Genomic DNA, 27,913 nt, shown 5'->3' with positions numbered 1-27,913 from the left:
CGCTGTTTCCAAGCTTAAAAGCAAATTTTTAAGTTGCCGCGCGCAACTTGAAGCATGACACATACCAAGCGGGTATTCCAAGGGCAAGAATTCCCGAAAAGTAGCAAATGATCTTCCGTCGCGTTTGGTTTCGCTGTAATTGTGTTTGCTCAATTGGTCCCCCATTGACCTCCATATATTCGCTCAAACTGGTTTCGCTGATTCTGGTCCTCGCTTAAGTTGATAATCGCTGTGATTGAATTCGCCGACTTGACAATCGCTGAAAAAGTCAATCGCTTAAATTGATAATCGCTGAAAAGGCTTCGCTCAAATGTCGTTCGCTGAAATGACGCTCGCTCACGTGTCGCAGAACCCCCCCCCCCCTCCATGGCGAAATCGGCTGAGAGGCCCACCCGGGCGTGGGTTAAATTGGTCTCTCATGAGTGTTTGTAATAGGTATGCGTTCCTGTATTCACTTCGAATAAGCATTGGAGCAGTCGGCAAAGTGCTTCGGTCTTTTAGCAAACAGCACCATTATTACGGTGCTCTTTATCTCGCCTACGGACACAGAATGAGTTTCATTGAGTTAGTTTTTCGGGAGGAAGTGCAAAAGTAATGAGTTTCACGATGCGAGATCTGCCAATTGCGGGAAATATTTAAGCACCTGATACAGAAACTGCTCCCAAATAAGCGAAGTGTGTGAGAGCGCGTCGTCATGCAATGGAGCAGTCATTCCCAATCCATTAGCCAAAAATACCTACTGACTGCATCAGAAGGTATTGGGAACTTATGCCTTCACCACGTTGAATTCTTCTGCGAGTAGGTACCTACTATTATTCCCACCGCCTATCTTACTTGTCTCGCACAACCTGCCTCACAACCTTAACGTTTTATTTGTTTTCGATCAGTGGAAAGCTGTTCTCTCCTGACGTTTCATCCTACAGTTAAAATTAGCCCGTTTTGAACAATTTGTTCCAGTCACATTCCCTCGTAATAAATATAGCATCATCTCGGAAGTCTCGGAACAGCTTGATGCACCCAAGTTTCCTCTTTCCAGTGTCACGCTGCTGGATACTGGTCAAATGAGTTGTGCAAAGCGGAAAGGACGATGCAAGGTATGTTGTTGCCAAGCTCGGTAGGCATTTTGGATCAAAATCAAAATAATACACTGTTTTGCTTCTTGATTTACTGCGGCCTGAACAAAACTCGGTATGTGTTTCACAAACAAGCATTAACTGATCATACATGTTCCATTTACGCAAGAAAATAAAGAAGTCGTAAATTCCAAAACCACTGCAATAACAAATCAAATGTTTCCTCTAAAGTGCAAACCGATAAACAGAGACAATACCTTGTCAATACTTCAGCTCGGCACTGACTGGTCGTAGTTCAAGGTCATCTGACGACTACATATTAACAAAAGGCTACAAATCTACGATAAACATGATTTGAACAATTCAAAGCATCTTCGCACTGGGTGCAACAGCGTGAACTAAATGTGCTGGCACCTCTCAGCTGACCCTCGGCCAACACTTGTCATGCCCACTGTCTGCTATTGGTGCTTGAACGGATCTTCGTTCGTTCATTGTAAGTTCATTGTAAAACATCTTTGTACTTTCCTGACCACGACGACGTCACCTGATGCGTGAAACGATGAAAATAGTTGCCAGTGTCACAGTCGACGTCTCATAGGGCGGAGGCATAAATACAAATCGGACTGATCATAAACGCCATTTATCAGTCAATTCACTTGCATCGCAGTAGCGACTGATCGCTGGCCGATGCAAACCTAAAAAGTGTTATTGGCCAATTTCGAAGCCTTTGATAGCCTGAAGGGCAGCGCCTACCTTTCCCAGTATGATTTTCCAAGACCGATATGGTCTCATTTTCATTGGTCACTAGCCCCCTTTTAAGCTGTATCAAGATCTTGTGAGGTACTTGGCGCCGACTTTCCAGCACTTCTATCTGCGCACACGGGCCCTGCTGTGCGTGGCTGGGCGCGCATGGCCTCCGCGAGACGGTCCACGTGGCGGGCACACAGCTCTGGTGTGACGTGCTCCCAGGCCGACTGCAGCATCTCCCACATATGTTCGCTGGTGACGGATCCACTAAAGCCGCCCAGCGCACTCCTAAGCTCCTGCACCACCTCCTCCCAAACCTGATCTGTAAACAGACACAAACACCAGAAATTTAGTTATACGTCCGGCCTATTTCGAATGTTCATAAACATATTGAACCCGCGCACCGACGGGGGTCTGCGCCAACTTCGTACCAACGGGGGGGGGGGGGGGCCGCCCCCCTGAGATCTCGAGAACGAAGCAAGATAGCGAGTGCGACAAGCGGTAAACAGCATCGGATACGCACGGACATGGTCTACAATTTTTACACAGGTCATTTTCAGGTCAGGTCAAAGATGACGTCACAGCCACAGGGGTCAAAAAGTCAAAATGGCTGCGCTAGATATGGCGAGTTTTTCTCGAATAACTTTCGAATTGGTCAAGATAGGAATAAACTAAGGGCATCATCGTGATCCTCTCGTCAATCCGCATCGAATGATATATATGTTGACCTCGAAAGGCCAAGGTCAAAGGTTGACCTCAGGTCACGTGACCTCGAGGTCATCATGTATATCAATCGATGCGTCTTGACGAGCTGAACACAATGAGACCATCCGCGCGACTGTATCTTGTTCCTGTACGGAGTTATTGGCAAAAAACCTTTGGTGACCTTTGATGACGTCACATGACCTTACAGCTACCCACCAGCAAAACAGACCTCAAGGTAGTGAAGGTTGATCGTATATGAAGTCACGTATGGTATATGGGGCCTGTCATAACCGGCTCTCGCCTCTACCGGCGGCCTCCCTCCCTCTCTCCCTCGCATACTGGTCACCCCTCTCGTCCCAGTGGACTCGCCCGGTGCCTCGGGCAGTATCTGTGACACGACCTCGGGTGAGCGGCCGGGAAGCAATACAGTTTTGAACGGGACGCCGTGCTGTCTACTTCAGGGCCATTCCGACCCGTTTTAGTGGTAAAAACAGGGATTTGATTTTTCTCCCATTGACTTATAATGGGGAGAACGAGAAATTGACCTGACCTTAGGTCATCGATATCAAAATTCCGAGCTATACAAATTGTAGCTACTATAATGACTTAATAACATCCTGCGACTTTCAAAGGCCTCCGACATTTACATACTGTAGCTCTGGCACGGTGACAAAGTTGCAAAAAAGTGACTTGAGGTTGGGTCATTCAAAGTGACCTGGTGATCTGACCTTAAAAGTTAGGAGGTTCAAACTTGCACATCATGTGTAAAATTGATGAGAGAATAGTCGTACCAAATTTCGCGGCGCGATTTTTCCGTTATTCGCGAAAAACCTCAGGGGGGGCGGATATCCGCCCCCCGTCGGTGCGCGTGTTAAAAATGTACCAATACGTGCGTCTAGGGGAGAGTGGGGCACATTCGTGCATGGGGTACATTCGTTTTCAGCAATTTATGGGAACACGAGTGACTGCACGAGCTCAAGGTAAATTATGGAAATATGTCTATCATTGCCGCCCTTCGTTCACCGTAGAAGACAACACTGTACCTGCTGTCATGCTTGATAAAAACGCAAATTTGTAATATTCGTGAGCTTTCCAAACTTTTCTCATATCATCCATTTTCGTGACCCTGACTCGGAAATGTGGTTCAGCTTTTCAAAATTGGGGGTGAAGAACGGAACGGAACTCTATTCACGGAACTGCTGCAAACTTGTTTGTTGAAAAAGTGTCATTTTTTCAAAAAGAAATTTTGAAATATATTACTAATAACGTTGTGGGGCAGGTTCGTGTACGCACTGCCTGGGGGCACATTCGTGCATATTTTTTTTTAGTTTTTGCGATTTATGACTTTATCTGTACTAGGTTTCTCTAATGACGCTCGCCTGACTCAGTCTCGACTGCTTGCGACGTCGTGACGAGCAATTCACGCGAACTTGGCGAGGTCACGGAGGCCGGCAGTTGGCACATTCTTGTTGGCCAGCCCATTCTTTCTACATTTGTTGTGCAATGCATTCTTGTCGAAAAGAATCAAGTGAAATGACCCCATGCCAATTTCCTTTGGTAAATTTCCGGTAATGCCCGGTAATTTCTCGAATTTTGCCGGGTGAACGGAAGTGCCCCATCTCTTGAACGAATGTGCCCCATAGGTGGGACAGTTTCGTGCAAATGTTCAGAGTTAATAAAAGTCATTTTTTCTAATGGAAGCAATAGTTTTATAGGATAACTTTTAAGAGGAAAACTATCTGCAATAGTTCCTTTCCATACTACAATCAACAATTTTGCCATTGCACTAACCAAAGAACAGATATATGGGTTTATCCAATTTTTGCACGAATGTGTCCCACTATCCCCTACTTAACATCCACTATGGGTATTTTACGATAGGTTCAACCAAAGATGCGGCCAAAGTTGAACTTCCAACATCAATCATTAGCAGACATGTGCATGGATCCGAGTGATGGATCTATGATCTCACTGGATCTCAAGTAAAAAAAAGAAACTAGGATCTGTGATCCCTACGGATCTCTCGATAAATTACAGAGCTGGATCTACGATCCCGTCAGATCCGAGATCAGGATCCGTGGGATCAGACCCCAGATCCATTTGTTTGTTTGTTTGTTTGTTTGTTTGTTTGTTTGTTTGTTTGTTTGTTTGTTGGGGTTAGGGGCGCGCCGACGGCGAGGTCATTTTGAGCCCATAACAGATATTTTAAATACGTCTTTAATTACTTACTTATTTACGTTTTCTCGGATCCATGCACATGTCTGATCATTAGAACGGTCACATTGCACCTTGCACCCAGTACCAGTACCTACCGCAAGTTAGCATGTATGTCATGGAACGCTACATGAATGCTTGTTGCGTCAGCTCCTGACGCTGACGGTCATCGCGAATTTCGAGGAAAAACAGCCATGGTATTTTAGTCGTCACGAAGCCCATACTATGGCACCCAAAATCTCAAAGACACCCCTCGCAAGTCACCCACTAAGTCAGTCAGCGCTCACCAATCGGGTTGTGCTCAGTCGGGCGCGGATACCACCTAACCAGCTGCAGTCGCGGCTGTGCTTCCAGAAGCCCGTCCAAAGACAGCGCCCTCGGCCAATTGCGCAGGTGAAGCAGAACCCGGGACCGGTCGGGCCGCAGCTCGTCGTAGGCAGGTAGAAACTGACTCTCAAGCAGGGCGCGGTAGGCAGCGGGACCAGACGCACCGGCGCGTCCGGTGCGCAGTAGCGAGCCGCGTCCCTCGCCGTCGATCCACGTCCAGACTCGCACCGAGCGGGGGCTTTTCTGATGGCTTTTCTGGCGGTAGTCCCGTCGTCTGAGGAGCGACCATTGTCGGTGTGAGGTGAGACAGTCAGGGGCGGATCCAAGGGGGGGGGGGTCACATGGGTCATGGCCCCCCCCCCCTTGAGGCCCGGGGGCCCAAAGACCTGCCAGGGGCACCACCGGCCTATCAGGGGTATCACAGTCCTGACAGGGGCACCACAGGACCGCCAGGGGCACCACAGGCCTAACAGGGACACCACGGGCCTGGTGCCCCTGGGCCCTGACAGGACTGTAACGCCCCTGACAAGCCTGAAGTGTCCCCGGCAGGCACGTGGTGCCCCTGACAGGCCTGAGGCGCCCCTGCAAGGCCGGTGGTGCTCCTGGCAGGCCTGTGGTGTCCATTGCAGGCCTGTGGTGCCCTTGCTAGGCCTCTGGTGCCCCTGACAGGCTTGTAATGCCCCTGGAAGGACTGTGGTGCCCCTGGGCCCTGACAAGCCTGAGGTGCCCCTGACAGGCCAGTGGTGCCCTTGCTAGGCCTGCGGTGCCCCTGGCAGGCCTCTGGTGCCCCTGACAGGCTTGCGGTGCCCTTGGAAGGACTGTGGTGTCCCTGGGCCCTGAAAAGCCTGAGGTGCCCCTGACAGGCCCGTGGTGCCCTTGTTAGGCCTGTGGTGCCCCTGGCAGGCCTCTGGTGCCCTTGCTAGGCCGCTGGTGCCCCTGGCAGGCCTCTGGTGCCCCTGGCAGGCCTCTGGTGCCCTTGCGCCCGGAGAGGACTGGTGCCCCTGAAAAGTCTGAAGTGCCCCTCGGCAGGCCCGTGGTGCCCCTGACAGGCCCAAGGTGCCCCTGCGAGGCCGGTGGTGCCCCTGGCAGACCTCTGGTGCCCCTGGCAGGTCTGTGGTGCCCCTGGCAGGTCTGTGGCGCTCCTGGCAGACCTGTGTTGACTGGTGCCCCTGCTAGGTCGCTGGTGCCCCTCACAGACCTGTGGTGCCCCTGGGCCTTGACAAGCCTGAGATGCCTAGCTATGACAGGCTCGTGGTGCCCCTGATAGACCAGTGGTGCCCTTGCTAGGCCTGTAGTGCCCCTGGCAGGCCTCTGGTGCCCCTGCTATTCCTGCGCCCGGAGAGGACTATGGTGCCCCTGAAAAGCCTGAAGTGCCTCTCGACAAGCCCGTGGTGCCCCTGGGCCCTGACAGGCCCATGTTACCCCTGCGAGGTCGGTGGTGCTCCTGGCAGGCCTCTGGTGCCCCTGGCAGGTCTGTGGTGCCCCTGGCAGGCCTGTGTTGACTGGTGCCCCTGCTAGGCCGCTGGTGCCCCTCACAGGCCTGCGGTGCCCCTGGAAGGACTGTGGTGCCCCTGCCCCTAGGGGTGCTAATGGCCCAACAGGCCCGTTGTGCCCCTGACAGGCCTGTCGTGTATACTTGCTAGACCTGTGGTGCCCCTGCTTCCTGGCAGGCCTGTGGTGCCCCTGGCGGGCCTGTGGCGCCCTTACAAGGCCGTAGGTGCCCCTGACAGGTTTGTGGTGTCCCTGGAAGGACTTTGGTGCCCCTGACAAGCCTGAAGTGTCAAGGACAGACCCTTTAGACGCCAGGGTCAAGTTCGTCGGACTGACAACGATTTGCTTACCTGATAACGTTCCTGGTAAGTACTCACTACTCAGCGCCCACAACATATATACACATAGCACATTCATATATACTTGCTTACAATTGGTAAATGTGGTTGTGGCTAAGAGCTAAGATACTGACTAAAAAGAAAAAAAAGAAAAAAAACTGAAAATGGGGGCACCACCAAAATGAAGTGGACGAAATCCGTTGAGTTTTTAATTTTGGGTATAGGTAGGGGCACCACTTCGATTCATGACCCTCCCCTTGGAGTTTTCCTGGATCCGCCCCTGGAGACAGTAGGTGGCTTGGTGCATTTCATCACACATGAACCCCAGTGCAAGAAACGGGCTCTAAGTGACCATATGAAAGGGTTATTGAGTCGTATGAACTACAAAATGCTATTATTTGTTGAGCTTCGGAGGGCTGAGCCAATTGTTATGATCGAAATGAATAACCTTCGAAATGTATGTTTTTTTTTGCATTTTTGTCGTATCTAACAAATAACAAAGAAGTCTATACGCATGAATAATAAGTAATAACAACATTGTGGACAGAGGATAAAGGAAGAAATAACGCAATTGGTGAGCTGATGTAGGACTTGACGTATTTGATACCAGCAATTAATATCTGGATGACCGCCGCGATCACAGTGTCAATTCACGTACCGGGATACGATCAGCCTCCCTGCGGTCACAATGAACGTTCTCTCGTCAGAGAAAACAACGCGCCGCCATTGCTCCGGCTCGTGCTGTAGCAGGACACTGGCCAGCAGCACGCGCGGCGTTTCCGTCCGTGCGACGCAGCTGGGGGGTGTGGAAGTCGATGGTGCTCCAAATACGCCCCCATCAAGCATTCGACTGTAAAAGGACACGAAAAAAACTCAGCCAACAGCGGACGTCACACACAGATACACGGCACGGGAATTGCGTACATCAAACAGCAAATAGTCTCGCCTAGGCTGACGATTTTGGAATGTTCCCAGTTACAAAACCCGTCATCAATTTAAAACGCTGAACACTATAAAATGTTTAGAGCAATATTGAGTAACAGACACTGCGCCACAGACCTGATTCATCTACATCTTGCGTGGAATGGCTAAGCAGTCACATGAGATTAAGAACTGCATGCTTTGATCTTCAAAAGAAAGAAATAGCACATATGTAATTCGAATTTCAAACAAGTTTTCACATTTTCAAACTAGTCAGAAATGCTCAAGAACGTGTCGAGTTCTCCAAAACTTTCTTCCAGATGATCAAAATTATGGGAAGGATCAGCTAAGAGTTAAGACCTATAAGGTACACCAACCTGCCAGGCGCCATTTTACTGGGAGCCCCAGCGACAACGATCCTTCAGATATCTATGAGCCGAAATATTGTTGAGATCTCGTAACAAGTATCTTAGTGTCATGTAACGAAGTTCATATAAATTATTAATGCAATTTCATTCGTAACGCACCTTCTGACTGAAGCAACACTGCAGCCGAGACCAAGTTCCTTCTTGACGACAGCAGGGGTACTGAGCGGGTGCTGCAATACGTACTCCACTATCCTGGCATCATCTTCCTTTGCAGTTGACCTCCGGCGTCCAACAGCTCCGAGGTAGTAATTTGCAAACGGGTCTATCCGGAGACTCTCCGTACTGTTGTTCACAGTTCCTTGCACACTCGTCCCATCCTTCCTTGAGACATTTTGTACCTCCTGCTCTAAGCCAGTGTCGTGCTCCTCAGTGCCCGGATGGGTTAATCCAGCATTTTCTACCTCTGGCTGCTTCCATCCGTTGACCTTCTTCCAGCGATTCCACCAGAGACGAGCAGTGCAAACGGTGCAGCCGACCGCATCGCTGGCTGATCGCAACGAGTGGCCCTGCCTGATCAGCAGAACGCAGCGCTCCCGTTCTCCGCGGCTCAACCGCCTCCATCTCCCTGCCGGAGATCGACAACGTTAGCACGGGTGGTGTTGGTGTGATGATTTGGTGTTTTAGGGCGCACCAGTAACGAAGCTATACGGCAACGTTAGCAGTTAGCACGGCTGCAGAGGAACGACTGAACACGAAAAGCGGGAAGTATGATAACTTATTCGTTGAAGCAGAGAGTAGTGCCGCACTGAGAACCCATCCATGAATTACCATAGCAGGAACGAAGGAAATTGCATTGAAACGCACCGTAGACAGAAAATTTCACACCTTTCCTGACCCTTGATCGTGCATGGTCCAGCATCAGAGTTGCAGGTGAGGTAAGGGATGCAACACGGCTCCCATTTGATGTTCTACGATCGGAACAGCGCCACGAACCCGACTAAAATAAATGAATAATAACTCACGAGTAGATTTTAACGGTCCAGTGCGAGCTTGTGTGGGGGTTACCGCCTTTGCCATTCGTGGCGAGGGTTCTCCAGCTCCACCTGAAACGATAACCGGACGTCTAACGTCGTAAACACGTCATTAAAACGGTAACGCTAGTATATACACCTTACCTACTCGCTTTGTCTGGCATCATCGATGACGGAAACGTGATCCAGTTATCGAACTGTCTGCCGTGCGCTGAGCGATGTGACCATAGGAACGTTGGATTACGTCGTGCATGTTTATTTTTCCCGAAGTGACGAGTTCTCTGACATTTTTTTTATTAGTCAGTGCTATTGTCAATGCTCCAGTCTGGTATGACTTAGGAGATCGATAGATGGAAACACCACACAGCCCACAGTTTTATAGATCTGTTGGATGTTTCTTTATGTCTTTTTCATTGTCACGATATAAAAGTTAGTGACATAATCAATGTTCAAGGTCCCAGAGACGCCATACCATTTATTCGCATCTTTTATTTAATTAAATAATCACATGAGCAAAAACGCTTGGAAAAAAGAACATACTTCTTGCACAAACCAGCACAGACTTCAAATCAGATTTCATACGTTCAATAGTGATATGAACATACGAACCAGGGCAAACCGCTGCACCCTTTTCTCATTTAACACGACCGAAACAAACCATAGTAACTACACAGCCAACAAAGATCAGTACCTCACTGAAAGCAATAGACAATAACTGAAAAATATTCTTGAGGAAGTTTCATCACAGTCGAGGGACACTTTTTGGCTCGTAGCACTTTACAGCAGCACTATAAACATCGGCATGCTGTTATTGCCTACCAGTGCCAGCCACTGTTCGCTCACCACTCTTGTTTATCTGGGCTTAACGTCATATTCGTCACAAACGTTATCACTCATTCGATGTCATACTTGGAACAGGCGTTGACGGTAGTTTCCAAATACTTTGCAAGAAGGCGAGTAAAGCTTCACTCCGACTAGTTGACCCACCAACTTGGAAGCACTGCATCTGAAAAAGCATATCAACCGTCTGAGCGCGGCATAACACAAGAACAATCACGAACCACATTGCTTTAATAATTCTCAAACTATTATCACCGGTGAACCGGCTGCCGGCGAGGTCGGGTGGTGGATCCGTGGTGGCATTCGCAACAAGCACTGGTTAGCGGGCACCCGGGCCCACAGCAACGCATTAAACCATTCAGACAAAATTTCTTTTAAAAAACTTCGTTTACGAAGTAATGGCAATGTAAACTAGAGAAGTATACAAGCACCCGCCTGTTCGACGATGATAATTATCATGGATGCATGGAAACAATGATATCACCAATCTTTGTCTGTTCTAGTTTTAAGCGGCCATTACTTAACACTTCTCACTACACCACTCAGTACTCACTGACTCCCTTGATGCGCAGAATCACGGCAATTGTGATGTACTCTGCGCCGACTTCTCAGCATTTTTATCTGCGCACACGGGCCCTGCTGTACGCGACTGAGCGCGCACAGACCCCGCCAGACTGTCCACGTGGCGGGCACACAGCTCTGGAGTGACATGCTGCTCCCAGGCCGACTGCAGCATCTCCCAGATCTCTTCGCTGGTGACGGTTCCGCTACGGCTGTTCAGAGCACTCCTAAGCTCCGGCGCCACCTTCTCCCAAACCTGATCTGTACAAAGGCACAAATACCAGACATCCAGTTACAAGTTTGACCTCTTTCAAAACCTTGCAAACATTTAAGGATATATAGTAATGGACGTTTTTACATGAGGTCCTATTGTTTTTCATTCATAACTTCAAAGTAATACGCAGGTAAAATTCAAGTTCAAATTCAATCATTTAAAATGACATAATACATCTCGCACCAAATACAGCAGTTGGCGATTATGTCAACAATCGCTACATGAATGTTTGTTGCGCATATTTTTGACGGCCATTGCGATTTTTGAGAAAAGTCACGGCTTTTAGCCATAGAGCTCATATAATCACGCCCAAACCCTCAAGAGACCCCTCGCAAGTCACCCACTAAGCCAGTCAGCGCTTACCGATCGGGTTGTGCTCGTTCGGGCGCGGACACCACCTAACCAGCTGCAGTCGCGGCTGTGCTTCCAGAAGCCCGTCCAAAGACAGGGTCCTCGGCCAATCGCGCAGGTGAAGCAGAATCCGGGACCGGTCGGGTCGCAGCTCGTCGTAGGCAGGTAGAAACTGACTCTCGAGCAGGGCGCGGTAGGCAGCGGGACTGGACGCACCGGCACGTCCGGTGCGCAGTAGCGAGCCGCGTCCCTCGCCGTCGATCCACGTCCAGACTCGCACCGAGCGGGGGCTTTTCTGCTGGCTTTTCTGGCGGTAATCCCGTCGTCTGAGGAGCGACCATTGTCGGTGTATCGTGAGACAGTAGAAACGGTCCATCGCACTTCAACTTAAGTGTAAGAAACGGGCTCTGAGTGAACATATAAGCGAGTGAAGGTTATTAAGTCGAGTGAACTTCAAGATACTACGATCTGTTGAGCTTAGGAGGGCTAAGGCAATTGTTATATTCAAGAGAAAATGAGAAAATAGCCACTTAAAGGAAAATGTTGGTTTGTGAACTGTTTTTGCATGAAATAAAAGACACAAAAATATTATATATATATATATTCTTTTAGACAAAGACCATTAAACGTAATAGCACTTTCACATTTCGAAAGCTTTGTTTGTGTTTTTATGATCTTATTGACTATTTTCTTGCTGTTTTCGTCAATACGATGTATCAGATCGGCAAAGTTCATGTAAAAATATTCGTTAAAGTTCGACGCGTTTCGAATGTATTATACATTCATTTTCAAGTACACTGTGAGACACTCGTTCAAATAATGCGTACATGGACACGTTTGAAAAACAATAGGTCACGAGTAAAATCATAAATAACACTTTTAGTTTCAGCGCCCTACTACAACAGTAAATATGATCACGTCACACATAGCGCTAGTCGGGTTGGGTTGCTTGTGTTGGTGTTGTTCTGCGTGTTTGTGGGTGTGATGTGTGCTGCATTGTACCCCAGAGAGCCAGTTTTTCTAGGCGTGCGTTTTTCTGTTCATTGATGCTTGGTGTGTGGTCTCTGATGTGTATGGCCTCTGTGATCTCTACGCGTCTGGGGTCACGGTTGGAGTGGATGATCGACGTGTTTTCTACCAGGTGTTCTCTTGTCAGTCTAATCTTGTGTTTCTTCAGCATGTGTGTCTTGATTGCTCCCTCCTGTTTGTGCATGGTCAGACGACGAGACAAAGTGGTGCATGTGTATCCAACGTAGCTGATGTTCTGAAGCCTGCAATCTTCAGAGGGACAGTCAAATTGGTACACTACGTTGGTACACATGAGCCGCTTAGTCTCAATCGGGTTGTTTTTCATGACCAGATGTTTCGTCTTTGTGCTCTGATAGTAAATGTGGAACACGAGTTTGTCAGACTTGTCCTTGCATTCTACGTTTTTCGTAATGATGTGTTTAAGTATCCGCTTAGATTTATTGCCGAAGTATATATATGTGTATATATATATATATATATATATATATATATATATATATATATATATATATATATATATATATATATATATATATATATGTGTCGCCGACGCAACGAAAGGCGACAGCGATTGGAGCGCACGAGGAACGTTAATATTTTATTTATGATTTTACTGAACGTTCCGACGGGTTTCGACGAAAAATACAGTTTTTTGAGTGCATTACGACGATTCGTTTCCCTTCGCTTTTCGTATTCGTAATATGGGAATTTTTCGCATTTAACGTAATGTATTCATTAACTCAACATTCGTGATTGTTGTAACGACAACAATTAATGGTCCTCCGGGCCGGATACGTTACTCGGCTCATCGTAACGTCTGAGCATCGTAAAGCGTTCCATGCAGGGACGGAGCACACTCTGAATGAGCTAAGGCAGTTCTACTGGATTCCGAAGGCGAGGTCAGCTGTCAAATCATACCTACATTCCTGTGCGGTCTGTAAGAGACGGCGAGCCAAACCCCAGCCTCCGCTCATGGCCGATTTGCCGGAGGCAAGATTCGACAGCAGGCACGCCTTCAGCTCCATCGGGCTGGATTTCTTCGGGCCTGTCCACGTGAGAGTGCGTCGAAGTTCTGAGCGAAGGTTTATCCTTCTCGTGACCTGCCTGTCTACACGGGCGGTACATCTAGAGGTGACATCCTCTCTCGACACGGATAGCTTTCTGATGGCTCTCCGACGATTCATGGCTCGCCGTGGTCGTCCTTCCCAGATCCACTGCGACAACTGGAAGAGCTTCAAGAGGGGTGAACGGGAGCTTCGTGAATCACTGCAGAAGTGGAACGAGATGCAGATCAGCGACTCCCTGACCCAGCAGAACATCAGGTGGCGCTACAACCCACCTGGCGGACCGCACATGGGCGGCTGCTGGGAGCGACTGGTGGCCTCGGCAAAAAGGGCCCTGCGGGTTGTCATCGGCGAACGGCTTGTGACGGATGAGGTGCTGGCTACGGTTCTGGCCGAAGTGGAGCACATGCTGAACAACCGTCCACTGACCTACGTCAGTTCAACCGCTGGAGACCCGCAGGCTTTGACGCCAAATCACCTTCTCCTCGGTCGAGAGTTCCCTAACCTGCCTCCAGGGGCGTTCTCAGAAGAGGACCTGACAACCAGGCGACGCTGGAGACATGCTCAGCAGATAGCCGAGCATTTCTGGAGACGCTGGTCCAAGGAGTATGTCCCGACACTGATGAAGAGGGAAAAGTGGACGAGAAACACCCGGCAGCTCCAGGTGGACGATGTAGTTATCGTGGCTGACAACAACGCCCCTCGCGGTCGGTGGCCGATTGCTCGGGTGACGAAGGTTTACCCCGGCTCTGACGGGCGAGTGCGGTCAGTGGAGCTGAAGACGCGAACTGGCACGTACGTCAGACCGGTGGTAAAGATATGCCCTCTGGAGAAGGCAGCCTAATGCACAAGCATGATACCACATTCGCTGAAGGTGGCAGATATCGACGAATATCGATTGGATTGGACGGAATGTGTGTGTTTCCCCTATGTGTAATGACCTATATTGGTCATGGGGTGTTTTACAGCCGCGCGTGCTCGTCTCGAGGGGGGAGGATGTCGCCGATTTGATGGCTCCCCGAGAATGACGGCGCGTGATGATGTAAATTAAATGTGACCTCGATAACGATGTAAAATGTTTTTTGAATTCGATTCGTAACGGCTCAGTGAAACAATACATTTTGTTTTGATCGGCTAGATTCGATAATTTATAGTTCGTTATTTTATTCGTAAATAATCGAAACAATTCGCTTGATCTTTCGCAGATGTCGATTCGCGACATTAGTGGTATTAGTCGAGCGAGCCTTCGGAAGCCAGAACTTCTGCCGGAGCTCGTTCATCGTGTGCTCGACTCCTGCATGAATGACCTTGCGATGGTACGAAAATGGCGTTCTGCGTGTCGGTGGGAGACTATCAAAGAGTGATCTGCCGCCATCGACCAAGCATCCCATCATTCTACCGAGGCTACATGACGTCACACGCCTCATCGCCATTTCGTACCATCGCAAGGTCATTCATGCAGGAGTCGAGCACACGATGAACGAGCTCCGGCAGAAGTTCTGGCTTCCGAAGGCTCGCTCGACGCTGAGATCTCTGATCCTCTCCTGCTCCGTTTGCAAGAGGCGACGCGCGCGACCTCAGGCCCCCCTCATGGCTGGCTTGCCAAGTGCAAGATTCGACTGCAAGCATGCCTTCAGCTCTGTTGGCCTCGACTTCTGTGGACCGGTGTACGTGAGGAGTCGCCGCAGTCGTCAAAAACGATATATCCTGCTAGTGACGTGTCTGGCTTCAAGGGCAGTCCATCTAGAGATGACGTCATCACTGGACACGGACAGCCTTTTACTCGCTTTCCGCCGATTCATCGCCCGGCGAGGTAGGCCTACTCACGTCTTCTCCGATAACGGCAAGAATCTGCTGAGGGGCGAAAGAGAAATTCGTGAGGCCCTGCAGAAGTGGAACAAAGCACACATCCATGATGCCTTGGCCCAACAGGATATCACGTGGCACTTCAACCCGCCTGCAGCGCCGCACATGGGCGGATCCTGGGAGTCTCTCATCTCTTCGGTCAAGAGAGCTCTGAAGGTCGTGGTGGGAAACAGCCTGGTGACTGAAGAGGTGCTGCACACAGTCCTCACCGAGGTAGAGCACATCCTCAACAGTCGGCCTATCACCCACGTGAGCTCGGACGCCGGCGACGCCGAAGCTCTGACTCCAAACCACATCCTTTTGGGACGCAACTGCCCAAGTCTGCCTCCTGGAGTGTTTTCTGACAAAGACCTCTCCATGAAAAGACGTTGGCGTCACTCGCAACAGATTGCAGACCATTTCTGGCGCAGATGGACCAGAGAATATCTGCCCACACTGATCGGTAGACAGAAGTGGACGAAGGATACCAAAAACGTTCAGATCGGTGACGTGGTGCTAGTTGCTGAGAGTAATGTACCTCGTGGCCGCTGGCCCCTGGCTCGGGTAGTCAAAGTGTTCCCGGGATCAGATGGACGAGTGAGGTCAGTCGAACTAAACACGCCGAGTGGCACATATGTCCGACCTGTCGTCCGGTTGTGTGTTCTCGAGGAGTCGGAGTGAGCACGCACGTGACGCAGGGCGTGAGGAATATCGGTGTTGTACATAGGATCCTGAGATCGTCTCTGAGGCGCGCGAGTATATCGTTAGACTGTGCGCTTGTTAATGGACAGACGGCCTCCAAAAGGTACTGGAGGTAAATGTGTCGTGTGTTACCTGACTATATCGGGTATTCGGTTCGATTTCTGGGGGGGGGGGAGTGTGTCGCCGACGCAACGAAAGGCGACAGCGATTGGAGCGCACGAGGAACGTTAATATTTTATTTATGATTTTACTGAACGTTCCGACGGGTTTCGACGAAAAATACAGTTTTTTGAGTGCATTACGACGATTCGTTTCCCTTCGCTTTTCGTATTCGTAATATGGGAATTTTTCGCATTTAACGTAATGTATTCATTAACTCAACATTCGTGATTGTTGTAACGACAACAATATATATATATATATATATATATATATATATATATATATATATATATATATATATATATATATATATATATATATATATATATATATATATATATATATATATATATATATATATATATATATATATATATATATATATATATATATATATATATATATATATATATATATATATATATATATATGCGCATTGATAACACCATTTTCGACACCGGCATTTAACGTCTGAATGGACGCAGCGATCACACAGTGACAGTTTACGTACCGAGAGATGATCAGACTCCCTTTCTTCACGGTAAAGGTTCTCTCGTCAGAGAAAACGACGCGCCGCCATTGCTCCGGCTGGTGCTGTAGCAGGACACTGGCCAGCAGCACGCGCGGCGTTTCCGTCCGTGCGATGCAGCTGGGGCGTGTGGAAGTCGATGGTGCTCCAAATACGCCCCCATCAAGCATACGTCTGTAATAGGACATGAGAAACCTTAGCTTACAGCAGAAGTCGCACACAGACATACAGTATGGCAGTTATTGCGCATCCAATAGCAGATAGTCTCGCCTAGCCTCACGAACTTGCAATACCTCAAATTCCGAAAACCGTCATTAGTAGGTATAGAACACTTAACACTATAAAACGCATCAGAACAATATAAATGGTAAAAACAGTGCTGCATTGGTGTGAATTGGCTTGGCTAGGTACTCATATGTAATAAAGAACAACTGCATTGTGCTCATCAAACAGAAGACAGAAAAAGCATCATGTGACAATCAAGAAGCACTTAAAGGGACCCTCCCACCTTCAAAAAAGTTTATGAATTGGCATAAAAGTGATGTCGCTCGGTTCAGAAAGAGCGAAAACGAATATCTACCAAATTTCACCGAAAAATATTCACCGGTTTTCAAGATATTAGACTTTTACTTTTGTTTACTTTTTTGGGATCTCCACTGTTTCTAGCGACTTTATTTTAGAAGTGCGGCGTTTGCGGCAGATGTTGCGCGCAAATAGCATATACCATCGCGTGCTACAAAACGTTTTAGTCAAACATTTAAAAATCGTTAGATATTTGCGCTGACGTCACACATTCAGAGGGGTATTCCTAAGCATTAGCCCCTCTGAATCAAAATGCTGCAATTTTGAAATTCAATATTTCCGAGGTAAGGCATTTCTCGATGTTGTGAGTGCCGAAACCGGTAATTGTGAGCCAGGGACCCCATTTTGGCTATCTCAACTCAAATCTAATGTTAAGGTGGGAGGGTCCCTTTAACATTTTCTAAACTTCAGTCGGAAAGGCTAAAAGAAACGTGTCAACCTCACATAAACTTTCTTTCTGATGATCGAAATAACCCTCGCCGGCACAGGCCATTTTGAGTCCTTCGACGGCACAAGCGGGGGGGGGGGGGGGGTACGACCCCCCCTCGGGTTTGGTCCCTGATCGAGCTAGCTAGAGCTTTGCAGAAAAAAAACGAGCGTGTTGCCCGTCACGAGAGGAAACCGATTCTACCCAATTTTAAGATCCTAGGTCATCGGTTGACCTTCCAGGTCAGGTCAATGACCCAAAAGTCGTGAAAATCGGGACCTATTACTTGTTAGAAAGTCGTAACGGGGTTTTCGGGGTGCTGATCACGAATATCGTGTTAGTTTTGATCACAGATGATGTCTTTAAGCATTTAGACCAGATCGGGTTAGGTAAGGTCAGGTCAACCGGTAGGGGTCGTGAAGAAGGGTATTCGTAGTACGTGTCAACCGCCTCTGACAGCTTCGTAACATGTTCCGAAGGCACCAAAACTAGGGTAAGGGCGGGTAAGACCCAAGAGGACGCGGGCGATAAGAGTACGCATCAGCGGTTTCGGTTGCCTAGCAACGCGGGTTTGTCGAGTTCATGAAGCGACATGAAGCCGCCAGTGCGAGTTTGTCACCAACGGAACGTGGGCGTTGTGCGGCCACGCTGCTGAGTTTAACCCTCGCCGGCACAGGGGGGGGGAGGTTTTTCGCGAAAAAGTCGCGTAAAAAGCGGCCGATCGCGACGAAACTTTCAGTACCCTCGCATTCATCAATTTTACACCTACCCTAAAAATTTCATGACCCTGACCCCAATGACCTTTGACCTGTGACCTCTTTTCTGTGACCATGTTTGGCCGAAATCGCGGTTCCGCGCATGTCGGCTCGCATTAGCCGCGCGTTTGCAAGCTTTTCGTGGTTTCAAACGTTCAAACATGTGATTTGATGTTGCTCCCATGCATTAGGGTGGGTGTCAAGGTCACCTGAAGGTCAGGTCAGGTCATTGACCTTTGGTGACCTCGGGTGACCTCGGTTCACTTTTTCGAGTTTTACATGTTTCTAGGCTAGTTTTTGGAGCTGAATTCAAATATAGCAACCATTTGAACATTCACGAAGTAGTTTTGGTGCCTTCGTAACATGTTACGAAGCTGTCCGAGGCGGTTGACATGTATTACGAATACCCGTCACAACCCCTACCGGTTGACCTGATCTGACCTGACCCGAACTGGTCTAAATGCTTAAAGACATCATCTCTGATCAAAACTAACACGATATTCGTGATCAGCACCCCGGAAAACCACATCGCAGCCACACTTTACGACTTTCTAACAGGTCCCGATTTTCCCGGTTTTCGGGTCATTGACCTGACCTGGAAGGTCACCCGATGACCTAGGACCTTAAAATTGGGTATCATCGGCTTCCTCTCGTGACGGGCAGCACGCTCGTTTTTTCCGCGAAGCTCTAGCTCGATCAGGGGCCAAACGCGAGAGGGGGGGGGGGGGTCGTACCAACCCCCCCTTGTGCCGTCGAAGGACTCAAAATGGCCTGTGCCGGCGAGGGTTAAGACGATGAAGTGTGAAACTTGTGAGTTTCTCTCGGAGCCACTGTGCAGTGCAATATTCTGTTCGTGAAGTTTTGCACAATGTTTCGGGGTTGTTTTGTGTGCGAATTACATGTACGGTAAGGACGCATTGTTCATGAGGGTAAGAGTGCGCAAAATTATGCAGCATATCGAATAGGATACATAACATTTTCAATATATCGCTCGATGACTTTAGTCTTGTAGGCATCTTATCAATGAAACACTGTGAGGCAGATGTGTACCTACCCGAAAATCTAATTACATGTCTTCTGAGTTCGGTGTTAGCATTTGGACTAGAGGTGACAAAAGATGAAAACTTTGGGAACCAGACTCGAACCAGACCCGGCAGGACATTTCTGGAACCAGTCGGACCCGGCCTTAGTTGGAATCGGAACCAGTTGGACCCGGTTCTACAAAGTCGATTAATACAAACTACTTGTAGGTATCATTAGTTGCATCATGCAAAGCATCTTATTTCCCACTGGGAATACTCATGAGCTACTGTGTGCCAGGAAACATTCACTTCATTCACTTCATATTTTGCAATAATGTGTAGTGTGCAAGATGTACAGTTTATGGTAGGACCCGGTGGGACTCGTCAGAAAATTTCCAGGAATCGGTCTGGACCCATATGGGTCCAGACTGGTTCTTTGGACCGGGTCCTCGGGCCCACATTTTGCCACCTCTAATTTGGACGGTACAAGCTGCATAGATGTGTGTTCATATCAGTGTTCTAAAATTGGATTTTGGTTGGGTGTGGCGATGAAGAAAGAAATTTCCTAGGATGAGAAAAAAGAAGTAAATACCAATAGTAGGCATATGGCAGAAGGGCGTAACGCCCTTTTACGCCATTTGATGAAGCAGGATTTCATGTCAGGGTTTTGACAGGATCTAAAAGAAAAGTATGTGGATGCATCGACTGCCAAGTGATATGTAACCTGGCTGTTTGAATACATGAAATATTTTCCAAAGATGACATAGTGTCACTTTATCTTATTTTTGGGATGAAAATATTATCTCCATTAGGTGTGATTTTCCACCCAAAATTCTGAAAAACGGCACACTGGTTCATATGCTTGCGTACTCCACCCGCATGGTGTGCGTACTCTTATACAAGATACACACCCCAAGTGGTAAGAGTGCCTACGCAACAGCAGCGGTTAAGAAAATTTAGATTTAGACGACATTCATTTAAGCTGAGGTATCGTTGCCTTGCCTCATAGGTTGATAGCTAATTCCATGAGCTTTAACCCGCGCGGGGCTGGGGTCTCCAGCCGAACGCGCGGGGCTGGGGGGGGGGGTAAATTTTACCCCCCCCCCTGTTATCTCCCGAACTAATGGTCCGATTTGGAAAATTCAAACGCCAATCGAAAGCTCTCATCACGAACTACTAAAAACATGTACTTAATTTAAAGTTTGAGGTCAAGGTCAAGGTCAGGTCTGTTGTGTTCGGGTATAGGGGGTGTGTACTTGGACCGCCTCTGCGGCCCCACCTCTGTGTGCCTGGGAGCGCCCCTGCCGGCGCTCAGCTGATCGTGCGCGCCAAGCGGCATGACTGGCGCGGGCGACTAGGCGTGGCGCTCGCCATACTTGTTTAGTTTTTGGAGGACTCTCTCGGCCCATTCGCACCGGCAGTATATAAATCGCGTTTCTCTTAAGCTCTCTCTCACTCGAACCGTGAATCACGAACATAACATGGCGCGGTCAGTAGATGGTTCCGTGCGTGCGCGCAGTGATCAGTGTATCAGTGTATCAGTGATTAGTGTATAGCGCGCCGTGATCTGTGACGACGAGTGACATTGAGAAACTGACGCAGCTGCTCCTGCAGCAGGCGGAGCTGTCGGCGCAGCGGGAGCGAGACTCAGCGCAGCGCGAGGAGCGGCTCACTCAGATGGTGGAGAGACTGGTCGCCGACCGACAGCCACCCGCTACCGTCGCTGCCGACGATGCCTCGGCGGCGACAGCCGCCCGGACGTCGGCTGCCGCCCCGCCCGTGCGCCTGCCTGCTGCTGCAACGCCGGCGCCTCAGCTGTCGTCCTCCACATCCCTGCGCGACTTCGCTGTATGGAGGGAGAAGCTGGACGGGTACATGCTTCTGACCGGCGCGTCCGCGCTGCCCGTCTCTGCCCAGAGAGCTGCCCTTCTCAGTCTTCTCGACGAAGATTGGCACCGGGTGCTGCGCTATGGACTGACGATAGCGGACGACTCTCCCCTCTCCGCGGTGGTAGACGCAATGGAGAGTCATCTCCGTAAGCAGCGCAGTGTCCTGGTCGACCGCCGTGCGTTCTACGCCCGTGTCCAGGAGCAGGGCGAGAATTTTGAGGAGTTTCTGTGCGAAGTGAAGGAGCTCGCGGCATTTTGCGACTTTTGCACACACTGTTACGACTCACGCCTGCGTGACAAGATTGTGTGTGGCCTGCGGGACGAGGAGACGGTGAAGCGTCTGTTGGAGGATCCGGGGCTGGACCTCAAGAAGACGGTGGACATCTGCCGTGCGTCAGAGAACGCCCGGGCTACCTGCTCCGACCTCCGCTCACCGACGGCGTCAGTGAGCCGTCTGTCGGCATACCGCCGTTCAAGGTCGCGCGATGCGCGCCCCGCGGCCCAACCCGGCGGGCGTTCCGCGGGTACGGCCGGCGTGCGCCGCCCCCAGGCGCGCCCCGCGGCCCAACCTGGCGGGCGCTCCGCGGGCGCGGCCGGCGCGCGCTGCTGCCGCTGCGGGCGGGCCGCCCACGCAGACCCGGCGGCGTGCCGCGCTACTAGCGCCATCTGCAACTCGTGTGGCCAGCGCGGCCACTTTGCAGTGGTGTGCGCCCAGGTGGCGCGCGAGAGCGCCGCTGCCCCCGCCGAGCGCGCCGCACCGGAGCGCGCGCGGCCCGCGGTGGGGCAGCCGTCAGAGCCGCGCATCTGCCGTATCATCAGAGACGTCTACGTGAACGGCATCTCGACGCGGCCGACTCCCACTGTGGCTGTCCGACTGTCTACGCCGGCTGGTGTGTTCACCGTGCCGGCCCGGGCCGACTCCGGCGCCGAGGCGACAGTCATCGGCGAAGACAGCCTGTCTTCCATCTGCGTGGAACCAGCGCAGTTGGAGCCCTGCATCGGCCAGCCATTTTCAGCAGTAGGGAAACAGCCGCTCACCTGTGTCGGGTCGTTCCGGGCTACTCTGGAGCTGGGCGACCGATCGACCACCGCTGCCGTGTTCGTCATCAGGGAGCTGACTGGCCTGCTACTCAGCTGGTTCGACTGTGTGGCGCTGGGGATTCTGCCGAGGGATTTTCCGGCACAGATCCGGTCCGTCGAGGACGCACCGCGCCCTGCTGATGACGTCACGGCCTCTGTTGACGTCACATCCGCTGGTGACGTCACACCCTCTAATGACGTCATACCGTCTGCACCGCCGGCCGCTGCCGGCTCCGCTCGTAGCGCCAGCGGCCGCTCGGCCCCGTATGAGGCGCCGCGTGACAGGCCCTGTCCGGCCACCGGGACCGAGACGGGCGCGCCGGCGCCGCCGGCCGATGGCCCCGGCCCGGCCGCCGGCCTCAGCGGTCCGCTGCCGGCCTGGGACAGCGACTCAGACCCACCGGAGGCGGTCCGTGCAGCTCATGCAGCCGCTCTGGTGGAGTGTTTCCCGCGTGTGTTCGGGCAAGATTCGACTCTTCGAGTCATGGACGGCGGTCCGATGACGATCGAACTCCGGCCCGACGCGTGTCCGACGTCGGTCACCGCTGCGCGACCGATCCCCTTCGCCTGGCGTGCCGAGGTAAAGGCGCAGCTGGACGACCTGCTGGACCGCGGCGTCATCGTCCCTGTGGACTACCCGACGGAATGGTGCCATCCCATTTCGTGCGTGCCGAAGAACCCGTCCGGGTTTCGACTCTGCGTGGACCTGACGGGACTCAACCGGTACGTGAATCGACCCACGTACCCCTGCCGGTCTCCTCACGATGCCGTGACGAGTCTGCCCGCCGGGCACCGGTGGATGTCGACTCTGGACGCCAAGATGGGCTACTTCCAGGTGCCGCTCGCTGAGTCAAGTCAGGACCTCACCTGCTTCATCACACCGTGGGGCAGGTTCAAGTTCGTCCGCTGTCCGATGGGATGCAGTGCGTCTGGAGACGAGTACAACCGGCGCGGCGATGCCGCGCTCGGCGACATCCCAAACTGTGTCAAGATTGTCGACGACATCCTGGCCGTGGCACAGACGTACCGGCAGCACCTGCAGCAGGTGATCGAAATCCTCCGGCGCTGTGACGACCGAGGAATCACGCTGAACCTGCTGAAGTTCAAGTTCGCCCAGAATGAGGTCAAATTCTGCGGCTACAAGATCACCCCGGCCGGCTACACCACCGACAATGAAAAGGCGCGCGCCATCGCTGATTTCCCGAGACCGGAGAACGTCACCGACCTGCGGTCCTTCATGGGTCTGGTGAATCAGCTGAGCGGCCTCACACCGGAGCTGGCTGACTCGACTCAGGCCTTCAGAGACCTCCTCAAGTCGCGCCGGGTCTGGCGCTGGACTGAGCAGCACGAGGCAGCGTTTCTGCACACCAAGATTGTGCTGTCGTCACCGCCGGTGATGGCATTTTTCGACCCCCAGCTGCCGACCGTGCTACAGACGGACGCTGCTAAAACCCGAGGACTGGGTTTTGCACTGCTCCAGAGGCACGGAGAGGACTGGCGTGTGGTCCAGTATGGTTCACGGTTCCTGACCGATACCGAGAGCCGATATGCTGTAATCGAGCTGGAGCTGGCTGCTGTACTCTGGGCCTGCAAGAAGTGCCATGTCTACCTGGCTGGCATGCCCCACTTCGACCTGGTGGTCGACCACCGACCGCTGGTGACCATCCTAAACTACAAGCAGCTCAACTCGATCGACAACCCGCGTCTGCAGCGGATGAGAGAGAAGTTGTTGGCCTACAGCTTCACCACCAGCTGGCAGAAGGGATCGAGTCACGTGATCCCAGACGCGCTCTTGCGAGCGCCCACCAGCGACCCCGCCGCTGATGACGACGGAGCGGTGGACACCGAGGACGACCCGCTGCACGCCAGCGTCATTGCCGCGCTGCAGGCCTCCGCTCGATCGGAGGAGGGCGCCCAGCTGGCTCCGCTGGTCGACTCCACACTGGACTCCACGCCGGGCATCGACAAGCAGATTGCTGACACTGTCGCCGCCTGCGCTCAGTGCCGTCAGCGCCTGCCCAGCCACGCCCGGGAGCCGATGTGGCAGGAGGACGGCGCACCGACACGCGTCTTCGAGTCGGTCTCGGCCGACTACTTCTCCGCTGGAGGACACACGTACCTGGTGTACGTGGACCGGCTGTCCGGGTGGCCGTATGTCACAGTGTGTCCCCGCACGGCCTCGGCGGACCATCTGACGCGGCAGCTCCGACTGATGTTCTCGCAGACGGGCGTCCCGACCGTGTTCCGGTCAGACGGCGGACCCCAGTTTGCATCAGGCACGCTCCGCCGGTTCCTCCAGCGCTGGGACGTACGACATGAGATGTCGTCACCGCACTACCCGCGCGCTAACGGGCACGCGGAGGCCTGCGTGAAGACAGCGAAGAAGCTGGTGCTGGCTGCGTCCTCATCGGGCCGGCTCGACCAGGACCAACTGGACCGAAGTCTGCTCGAACTCCGTAACACGCCCCGAGCAGACGGACGGTCGCCGGCACAGGTGCTGTTTGGTCACCCGCTTCGCTCTGGTGTTCCCACGCACCACCGCGCCTTCGCTCCTGAGTGGCAGCGGGCGGCCGATGTCTGCGAGGAAAAGGCTGCCGAGCTCCAGGAGCAGGCCGTCAGGTGCTACAACAAGAGCACGCGCCGGCTGTCACCGCTCAAGATCGGCAGCCGGGTCGACCTTCAAGACCCCGCCACCGGCCGATGGAACCGGATCGGAGTGATCGTGGGCGTCGGTCAGCGGCGCACGTACCTCGTCAAGACGGCCAGTGGCAGGGTCCTGTGGCGTAACCGCCGCTACCTGCGCCCATACCGGCCGCTTCTGACGGAACCCACCCCGCCTGTGGCTCCGTCCGCCCCGTGCCCGCCCGCTGCGGGTGCGCCTCAGCCGCCGCCGCCGCCGCCGCCGCCAGCGCGCACCGCGGTCGCCGCCGAGAGGGCGGTCCGACCCGCCGCTAGTGCGCCGGCCGTGTGCCGCTCGTCGCCGGTGCGGTCACCCGAGGTGGAGACGGCCGCCGCCGCTCTCCCGCGTCGTTCTCGACGGCAGCGCCGCGCTCCTGGTCGGCTCCGAGTTCAATGGGGTGCGACCTCGTATGCGGAGTGACTGTGAGACAACGTCGTGCATTGTTGTGTTTTTGTGTGTTTTTGACGACTGTTGTCTCGAGGGGGGATGTTGTGTTCGGGTATAGGGGGTGTGTACTTGGACCGCCTCTGCGGCCCCACCTCTGTGTGCCTGGGAGCGCCCCTGCCGGCGCTCAGCTGATCGTGCGCGCCAAGCGGCATGACTGGCGCGGGCGACTAGGCGTGGCGCTCGCCATACTTGTTTAGTTTTTGGAGGACTCTCTCGGCCCATTCGCACCGGCAGTATATAAATCGCGTTTCTCTTAAGCTCTCTCTCACTCGAACCGTGAATCACGAACATAACAAGGTCAAGGGTACAAATTGCAAGTTTCTACAGTATCGGCCTTGCACCGTAGTTGCCGAAGAATGGAGTCATGGACTGAGACTGATCGCCCGAAACGTGTTCTTAGGCTACCATGACAATATTCGTTGCATACAATATCATTCAGAGGTCAAGGTCAAAGTCAGGTCAGGTCAGGTCAGGTCACCAAAAAACAAAATATAGAAAAGGGCATGTGCGACACATGTTTTATGGGTCATTTTACTCATAGAATTCAATAGGCACACTCAATAAGTGATATGGACCACCTCTGGATGAATTTCAGGTCGAGGTCAGGTCAAGGTTAGGTCAAGTGAGGTCAAATTTTGAAGTTGGTTGTTAAGGCCTAAAAAGGTGTCTATCTGATGCAGTTTTTCACGGCGAATCGAATGGTGCTATTTTTGTTTCCGTACGAGGTCTAGAACTTCCAAAAAAGTCATTTTTTTTTCAAAAAAAATTGTGTGTCGTGACGTCATAAAAATTTGAATAACTCCCCCATTTTTGAACCGATTCTTCTAAAATTTGGTATGTAGGTGCACATAGACCACTTATCTGACAAATATTCCGGTTATTTCGATAGACTCAAAATTTTGGATTTTATAATGATTTTCCCAAAAGTCAGTTTTTTGAAAAAAATTTAGGCAAAAATCCAAAATTTTCAAAAAACCGAGATAGCCATTTGATAGACAAAGTAAAATTACGTATAACCTTTTTTGTTACGTCTTGATTCCTTTAAAAATGAAGATGTTAGCGGCGTTTGAACTTTTGCAGTTTTTGAGGCGAAAATGGCGAACATGACGTCACTAAAACGTCAATTTCTCAAAAATTTTCCGACGGATTTCGCTCAAATTTTCAGGGAACGTGTCAAATTGATGTAAGAAAAGGTGCCGAAAGTTTGGCGGCGCTGCGCGCCGCCGTTTTTGAGATATCGCAAAAATTCGCGAGGGGGGGGGGTAAAATTTACCCCCCCAGCCCCGCGCGGGTTAATATTCCATATTTGCTATTTCTTTCTTTCAAATATTAAACGAATGAGAGCAAGAAATCCATGGTGCGTAATCTGATACGACTTGACCCTGCTTCGTAAATGTTCAAATGGTTGCTAAATTCAAATTCGGCTTCAAAACTATCCAAGAAACATGTAAAACTCGAAAAAGTGAACCGAGATCACCAAAGGTCAAAGACCTGACCTAACCTTCAGGTGACCTTGAAATCCACCCTAATGCATGGGAGCAACATCAAACCATACGAGTATGTTTGAACGTTTGAAACCACGAAAATCTTGCAAACGCGCGGCTAATGCCAGAAGACATACGTCAAATCGCGATTCCGGCCAAACATGGTCTTGGAAAGTAGGTCACAGGTCAAAGGTCATTTGAGTCAGGGTCATGGTATTTTCAAGGTAGGTTTAAAATTGATCAATGCGAGGGAACTAGAAGTTTCGTCGTTTTCGGCCGTTTTTTTTTACGCGAGTTATTCGCGAAAAAATCTTAGAGGGGGTGCATCAACCCCCCTCCCTGTACCATCGAGGGTTAACGGCAGGATCGGCTAAGACCCATAACATAAGGTACACAAATCCCATATTTTGGTCAGTGGCAATGGGTTCCCTGCGACAACGAACCTTCAGATATCCTTGAGTTAGCATACTATATAGTGAGATCTCTAAGCAGTAACGAAATTCGTAAAATACTTGATGCAGTGTCTTTCGTAACGCACCTTCTGACTAAAGCAACACTGCAGTCGAGACCGAGTTCCTTCTTGACGACAGCAGCGGTGCTGAGCGGGTGCTGCAATACGTACTCCACTATCCTGGCATCATCTTCCTTCGCAGTTGACCTCCGGCGTCCAAAGGCTCCGGGATGGCGGTTCGCAAACGGGTCTATCCGGATACTCTCCGCACAGTTGTTCCCAATCGCTTGCGGACTCGTCCCATCTTTCCTCGAGGCATCCTGTACCTCCTGCTCTAAGCCAGTGTCGTGCTCCTCAGTACCAGGATGGGTTGACCCAGTATTTTCTACCTCGGACGGCTTCCAGCCGTTGATCTTCTTCCAGCGATTCCACCAGCGACGTGTAGTGGGAGCGGTGCAGCCGATCACTTCGCTGGCTGATTGCATCGAGTAGCCCTGTCTCATCAGCTCGACGCAGCGCTCCCG

At 51.3% G+C, this 27,913-nt stretch overlaps 1 protein-coding gene across 2 annotated transcripts; it reads right to left on the bottom strand.

Annotated features, from left to right (window-relative positions):
- Positions 1 to 1,148: 1,148 nt before the first annotated feature.
- LOC122394014 lies at positions 1,149 to 27,913 on the bottom strand. 2 transcript variants are annotated; one of them, XM_043390543.1, is made up of 4 exons: positions 27,779 to 27,913; positions 16,555 to 16,746; positions 5,027 to 5,340; positions 1,149 to 2,142 (listed from the first exon to the last, which is right to left on the bottom strand). In XM_043390543.1, the coding sequence occupies exons 2-4, from the start codon at positions 16,740 to 16,742 to the stop codon at positions 1,889 to 1,891; spliced, it is 756 nt and encodes a 251-aa protein (XP_043246478.1). In that variant the 5' UTR covers positions 16,743 to 16,746; positions 27,779 to 27,913; the 3' UTR covers positions 1,149 to 1,888. The 2 variants fall into 2 exon arrangements, with proteins under 2 accessions (XP_043246478.1, XP_043246479.1); XM_043390544.1 differs by lacking the exon at positions 27,779 to 27,913 and adding an exon at positions 22,286 to 22,369.

This window comes from Amphibalanus amphitrite, unplaced genomic scaffold, assembly GCF_019059575.1.
Source record: "Amphibalanus amphitrite isolate SeventyFive unplaced genomic scaffold, NRLGWU_Aamphi_draft 000568F_arrow, whole genome shotgun sequence".
In the NCBI taxonomy this organism is placed as follows: domain Eukaryota; kingdom Metazoa; phylum Arthropoda; class Thecostraca; order Balanomorpha; family Balanidae; genus Amphibalanus; species Amphibalanus amphitrite.
Note: the sequence above shows the minus strand (reverse complement) of the source record. Positions and strands in the feature narration are given on the sequence as shown.

Excerpts from the sequence above, each read along its gene's own strand:
- LOC122394014 (XM_043390543.1), bottom strand. The coding sequence starts at position 16,742 with ATGCTTGATGGGGGCGTATTTGGAGCACCATCGACTTCCACACGCCCC. Across the intron at positions 5,341-16,554 it reads GGGAGTCTGATCATCTCTCG|ACGACGGGACTACCGCCAGA; the intron begins GTACGTAAACTG and ends GTCGCTCCTCAG. Across the intron at positions 2,143-5,026 it reads GACTGAGCACAACCCGATTG|ATCAGGTTTGGGAGGAGGTG; the intron begins GTGAGCGCTGAC and ends GTCTGTTTACAG.